The sequence below is a fragment of the Aedes albopictus genome, chromosome 1 (genome assembly GCF_035046485.1).
Source record: "Aedes albopictus strain Foshan chromosome 1, AalbF5, whole genome shotgun sequence".
In the NCBI taxonomy this organism is placed as follows: Eukaryota; Metazoa; Arthropoda; class Insecta; order Diptera; family Culicidae; genus Aedes; species Aedes albopictus.
Window position 1 is genome coordinate 188,586,704 of NC_085136.1, and position 7,221 is coordinate 188,593,924.

General features: G+C 44.8%; 1 protein-coding gene across 1 annotated transcript; it reads right to left on the reverse strand.

Annotated features, from left to right (window-relative positions):
• Positions 1–3,010: 3,010 nt before the first annotated feature.
• Positions 3,011–6,864, reverse strand: LOC134290376 (uncharacterized). Its single transcript, XM_062857504.1, has 4 exons — positions 6,749–6,864; positions 4,485–4,843; positions 3,787–4,187; positions 3,011–3,340 (listed from the first exon to the last, which is right to left on the reverse strand). The coding sequence occupies exons 1-4, from the start codon at positions 6,862–6,864 to the stop codon at positions 3,011–3,013; spliced, it is 1,206 nt and encodes a 401-aa protein (XP_062713488.1).
• Between the last annotated feature and the right edge of the window lie 357 nt (positions 6,865–7,221).

A 7,221-nucleotide genomic window follows, 5' to 3' on the forward strand; every position in this document is an offset into this window, starting at 1 on the left:
CCTGTTAAACAGTCAGATCATGGACCGGATGGACGTGATCAGGAACCGGCAGTTTTCGAACCACCTCAGCCAGCTGAGTGACCACTTAAGACCCTTCTGGAAGGTAGTCAAGATCCCGAAGAAGAAGCCTCCCCCGTACCCCCGTTAAAAGACGACACAGGTGGCATCGTGGTCTCCCCGTCGGAGAAAGCGAACGCTATCGCCCACAAGTTGGTCGAAGCGCACAACCATCGCTCAACTCAAAGCGATCGACGACGCACCCTTTGACGGACAAGTCACGGAGGACGAACAGAGTTGCTCTCTGTCATTTTTTTTATCTGTATTAACGAGATTTTTAGCCCTAGGCTAGTTCATCTCGGGACCCACGCTTTACTTCCTTTCCGAAGGAAGAACTCACATTTTGTGAGTTTGTCGGGAGTGGGATTCGATCCCAGGTCCTCGGCGTGATAGTCAAGTGTTCTAACCATCACACCAGGTCCGATCCAACTCTCTCTGTCATTATCAATGGTAGGCAAACCGTCGATTTTGATAGGCTGACTGCGATCCAAGTCAGCGTGTGCTTTGTTGAGTCACCGTCACTTTTCATTTCCCATCACAACTGGACTGATTGCGATGCCGGTAGATACCTATCACTGATAGGCTATCTTTAAAATTCGTTTAACAATCAAAATTAACACTTAAGGCGAAACTGGAAGCATTTCCGCATTTTTTTGGTTTTTGATTTTTTATTAAATAACGAAGCAATATTTTCAAAATCGGTTTTCGTGCACATGTAGAGTATGGATCAGGGTATCTTCTGATTTTTTTACGCGGTAGAAAATGTTTTTCGTTTTTACAGAAACCATTTTTTATTGAAATTTTGCTTCCAGTTTCGCCTTAAAGTGATAAAATTTGAATATGTTGTACAGAATAACAAGCTTTCTATGATGCTCATTAAACATTTTGAGTTTTGGCTAAAATCGTCAAAATATCAATTCAGTTGCTATGATAGTGCTCTGAAGTGCGGGTCAGTATCAAGTTGTTGCCGGTCGCTATCGTTTTGATATTGATCGGCCTACAGTGATAGTGACGGTGGTTCAAAATCAGTAGTCAACTGCATGACTGATATTTCGCAGCTCTGAGAACGAAGTCAGGGCAGCGGTCAAACGGACGATGAAGGACATGAAGGCACCGGGCAAGGACAACATCTTCAACCTGGTTCTAAAGAAGCTCTCCAGTAAGGCGTACCGCTTCATGGCGGCGGTCCTCTCCAACTTCAACTGGACTACTTTCCATCCAGATGGAAGGTAGGCAAAAATATTCCCATCCCGATGCCCGGGATGGATCAAACCAACGCATAAAGCTATCGCCCAGTCAACCAGTCATCGTATAAGATGTTGTATAAGATGTTAAAGTGGAGGCGATATGCGTACATTTTACATACGCCTAAATGGAGGCATGTACGCATATGACCTCCACTTTATCATCTTATGCAGCATCTTATAGGATGACTGGTTGTCTGGGCGGCCCTTCACCCTGCTATCAGCAGCTAACAAGGTTTTTGAGCGCACTATTCTCCAGCTCATGATGCAGCATATAGAAGAGCACGACCTCATCGTTCCGGAGCAATTCGGATTTCGACGAGGGCACTCCACCACTCACCAGCAGGTTCGAGTTGAAAACGATACCCATCGCAACACTGCCCTATCCAACAACACGGTGATGGTTCTCCTGGACGGCGAAAAGGCTTTCGACAACGTCTGGCACGACGGCCTTGTCTATAAGCTGGTACAGACAGGATTTTCGACTTACCTGACGAGAATGGTAAGAAATTATCTCGCTAATCGATCTTTCCGAGTCCATTTCACAGGAACAGAGTCCGAACTCCAGGCGATCCCAGCAGGAGTCCTCCAAAGCAGTCTCCTGGGCTCGATACTGTACAACCTGTACACTTCGAACTTCCCGCCACTTCCGGTGGGTGCATATTGACATTCTACTCCGATGATAGCGCGATCGTAGCGCACGGTCGCACGCCTATGAACTACATGTCTCGGCATACGTCGGCTACCTCACGAGTTGAAAATAAAGGTCAACGGAGCCAAGGGCCAGGCCATCGTCTTCGGGCAACGACCATCACCGAAGCTTCTCCCTCCACTGAACTGCTACATCCGGATCAACGGCCACATTGTTCCCTGGTCGGACGAAGATTGCTACCTTGGGGTCATCATGGAAAACAAAAGGATCTACCGGACGCACACCGAGAATCTGAAGAACAGATCTATTGGCCTGTCAAAGTCTCTGTACCCGCTGATCTCCCGGTGGTCTCGACTGTCGGGATGGAACAAGCTAGTCGTTTTCAAAACCATCATCGCCCCAGTGTTGAACTACGCCACGCTGGTGTGGGGACTGGGGAACATGTTCGGAAATCCACAAGAAGAAGCTGCAGGTGGTCCTGAACCGGCTGACTCGTATTATCCTGAACGCCCCATACGATACAAGAATCAGAGAGCTGCATCGAAACGCAGGATTCAAGACCGTCAAGGAACGGATAGAAGAGGCAATCGACGGCTTCATCGAAAGCGCTGCTCGACCAAAACACCCGCTCATCCGAGTCCTGGTTGAACAGGATTTTTCATTTTTTTAGAATAAGTAGGTTAAGTAGAATATAAAATTAAAATGACCAAGTTTGTAAACACACACAAGACACTTTGTAAAGAAACTAATGCCGTTTTTCTTTATTAACCTGGGTTGGAACTGGATTGGCGGAAAATGTGTAAAGAAACAACGTCAAACAAACTTTAGTACAAGCGAAACCGAAGTCGGGTTGGGGTTGAAACTGTGATCTGATCCAGTTCCAACCCAGGTTGTAACTGGATAATAAAGAAAGATGGCGTAAATCCTAAAGCAACAAACAAATATCAAAGGCTGAAAAGACTAGTTCTGTAACACTTAAACAAGAAATTATTGTAAGGAAACACAAAATGACTGAAAAAACAAAATTTAAAACTGAAAAAAATGTGGAAATGTCACATTAAAGAGGGATCGAAAGATTGACACAAACTTCCAAAGCAGGGTGATCGGCATCAAGAGTGATCAACGGTTCGGTAGTTTCCCCGATGGAGCATTCAGAGAGCGCTGACTCATTCACCAGCAGTAAATCTAATAGGCGATTATTACGATTCAGCACTTGATTTATTTGTACAAGGCCGTGGAGACTGAAACCGTCGAGAAGAGCAGAGCAGGAGGCAGAAATGCTTGAACGGATGACATCGATTGAGGGAGGTTCATTTGATGATAGGTTCCACACCAGCTTGGATTGATTATAGTCACCAAATACCAGCGCCAGGTCGTCTTTGGACAGCTGGGACAGTACTGAACCAACAGAGTTGATATGAGTTTCAATGTAATCGAAATCCGACTTTCTGTCTGGGGGTAGATATAGAACGCCTATGCTTAATATTCTGTGCTGCCCTTTGATCTTCACCCACAACTGCTCCAGAGATGCGCTTACTGGAGTATCATCAAGACAGCAGTTTAAACGCTTATTTACTGCTATCAATACACCACCACCGCGCAATTTATTGCTGTTCAGGCGGTTGCGATCGTTACGAAAAACAGCATATTGTCTACCAAATAGCTGTGCTGAATAAATTCGGTCATCTAGCCAAGTTTCGGTTAGAACTAAAACGTCATAACTGGAGTCGGTAACGGCCAGATAAAAATCTTCGATTTTAGTTCGTAGGCCGCGAACATTTTGATAATATATTCGCAAATTAATATTCTGCGGGGTTCCGCGAGGAGAATTACACTCAAATATGGTGCAGTATCCTTCCCGGCTTCGGCGGGACATATACCACTGTTAAACTTACCTGACGAAGCAGGAAGTGCTACCGAGTGGTATCCGCCGGAGGATGCACCGTTGCAAGAAGTTTCTCCATGGTTAAAGTTCGTGTTTGTGTTGTTGCACTGGAAAAGTGGACTCTCATTCAAACTTGGTGCAGTATCTTCTACAACTTCGGCGGGACATATACCGTTCAAGGGCTTACCTGATGAAACAGGGAACGTCGTTTGTCCCGGAAGTAGTAGCGCATCGTTGTTGTTTGTTGTAGACTGGCGACGACTTCGTTTCATGTGGAGCGTTCCATCTACCGTGAAATGGTCATCAAAATGGTCGAGGCGTCGGATGACAAAAGGCTGCGGGATTGGTCCTTCATTTAAATGTTGTGCAGTATCTTGAGCAGCTTCGGCGGGACATATACCGTTCAAGGGCTTACCTGACAAAACAGGGAACGTAACTTGTCCCGGAAGTAGAATCGCATCGTTGTTGTTTGTTGTTGTAGACTGGCGACGACTTCGTTTCATGTGGAGCGTTCCATCTACCGTGAAATGGTCATCAAAATGGTCGAGGGGTCGGATGGTAAAAGGCTGCGGGATTGGTCCTTCATTTAAATTTTGTGCAGTATCTTGAGCAGCTTCGGCGGGACATATACCGTTCAAGGGCTTACCTGACGAAACAGGGAACGAAACTTGTCCCGGAAGTAGAATCGCATCGTTGTTGTTTGTTGTTGCAGAATGGAGACAGTGCAATTTCTTGAGACGACTGTCAATTAACGTGGGATGATGATCAAAACGGTCGGCAGGTCGATTGGCAACAGGCTGCGGGATTGATCCTTCATTTAAATTTTGTGCAGTATCTTGTACAACTTCGGCGGGACATATACCGTTCAAGGGCTTACCTGACGAAACAGGGAACGTAACTTGTCCCAAGTGAAGTGATACGTTGGAACTGCTTATTGAACGGTGGGAAGGCGTGCAGCAGTTTCGTTTTTTGGAGTCGGTTCGAAAGAACGTACAGTAATGCCATCTGGCCAGTACCAGCGGTCACTGACTAAGCGCGAGACAGACTTGCACACAGACACTTTAAAAGACACGAAGGAGAGATCGTCAACGCTTTTGCCTCGTGGGACTAGCTTAGTTACTTTCACTAATGACGAGTGAACGTTAGAAATATCGATCACATATTGTTTGACTTCCTCTTCTGTTTGGTCAGGTGCAAACGGTGTCACGTAGAAGGACTCTAGGTCACCAAAAGCTGAAGTACCGCTAGCCACCCGTAATGACATGGAGTTGGGTCTGGAAGGGCCACCGCCGAGAGTTTCAATGGATTTATCGCCAACTTTTTCAGAACAGCTCGTTGCATAATTGACGGTGGATTGAATTTGTTCAGTTTGCAGGTTTGTACGCTTATCAGCAACGGCAGGGGTAGACACATCCATTCGAGTGGTATTTTTGTTGTAAGAGGAGCTCGATGCAGCTTTTGCCACTATCTGGACTCTCTTATTGGCCCCAACAATGAATCTGTCCGGAACAGCGATGGAACTGTTCACTTCGTCCAGGACTTCGAAGAACGAAGTATGGTCGCACGATTTCGAGCTATTGATTGTGTCATCGGTAGTATCATCGAAATTAAGCGCGTCAATTCGTTGCAGAAAAGAGGCATTCTGTTGAGAACTATCTGAAGCCTTCGTATGTGTTTTGGACCCATACAATGTATCATTGACTCTGCGGAGGTTTTCACCATAGTTCCCGAGTCGTACATCTATAGAGTCAGTCCGGATAAGCAATTCTCGCAGGGCTTTCATTATAATTTTCTCGCGATCATACACAGCTGGTTCAAAGTTGAGGCGACAAGAACTGCAGAACCAAATGAGACCAACTTTTGCTGACCATGAGGAGAAATGAGTTTTCGTCAATCCTGCACAGTCGAAATGGAAAATGCTCCCACATGAACCGCTGCAATTAATCACCCTTCCAGAGTTCAAGGGGTTGCAGCATACTCGACACGATTCCATCCTCGGGGTAAAAGCTCGATTTCGAGTGGTGAAAACTTGCTCGGTAGATTACGCCTAACGGGTATACTATTTCACACAGCAGGACGTTGAGAATTGCATGCAATTTATGCTTATTCTCCTTCCACGGGCAGGTAGTAGTTTCCGATTTTTCTCGCGAGATGGCGCTTCAGAAAAAAACGAGCGAATGGAGGTGTATATCGGGTAAACAATTCGTAACTTCCAAACACTAAATAGCACTTAAACAATTGTTATATGCGATATCGCGCATCAATCACGGGCACAGAACAACTCAAATCATGTACACAAATAGTCTAACACAATTCTTGTGAAGAAAGGCACGGTCAAAATACGTCAAAAATCGAACACCGAAAATAAACCGACGATTATGCATACAGTGTTGCCAAAAGACCAAAAGAATATCACAAGTATAACAGTTTAACTTGAAAGAACAGCCTGTGTTCACAAGAAGGAAAAATCTCCAATGAAAAATTCAATTGCTGTAATGCTTATAGTGAGTATAACAGTTAATCAGAGGCGAATGAACCAGAGTGTCACGTACTTGTTTCGACTGTGTCAGACAGGGCTTTCCTGTGCTGGTTCTCCCGTTTTTTCGCTTGAACATTTTACGAAAAAAATTTCAAAATTTCAATTTTGAGTGAATGTTTTGAAGTGAAAAGTGACAATTAAAGATGTTAATTGAAAAAAAAAAAATGTGCAGCGCACTCCTACACGGGAAGCACGAATTCGAGGCACCATTCTCTAGTGCACTGTGGAGGTTTCTACAAAATTGTGTGATTTTCAGATTCCGCTCGTAGTGTAAAAGTCGGTACTACGCCATTAAGAAAGTGCCACAGTTTCGCGTCGGAGCCGACAGAATGTGCGTATTTGAAAAGTATCCGGAAAGTGGTCCGCGTTACATTACTGGAAGTTGGAAGAACCGGATCTCGCTGTTGTCAACGTGTTTAAGAAAAATGCTGACCGAGCATACTTTGACGAAGTTCAGTGTCCTGTCTCGCAGTCTCGCGAAGAGCATGGTTTCAAGATTGGATTATTACTTTCGGACCGCACAAACCAGATGGGTGAGAGCTTTCCAATATTCATCATATCAACATATTTAATATCATTATTTACACATTCATATATTCATTTGACCATTTTTAACCCATTGGAGCGTTTGGTACGGTATGTCCACGCATCCTTCCTTCCCTGTAGATTCTAGAATTGCTTCGACGGAAAACTATCGTTTAAACTCGAGACAATTCCAAGAATCATCTTTGCGGCAAATACAACGCAGTAGGCCTGGCCGCTTTGACACTTGCATCATATTCCTGATATGCTACAAGTCTCAATATTGACAAGAAAAGTAATTAGGCTTAATCTAACCTCATTA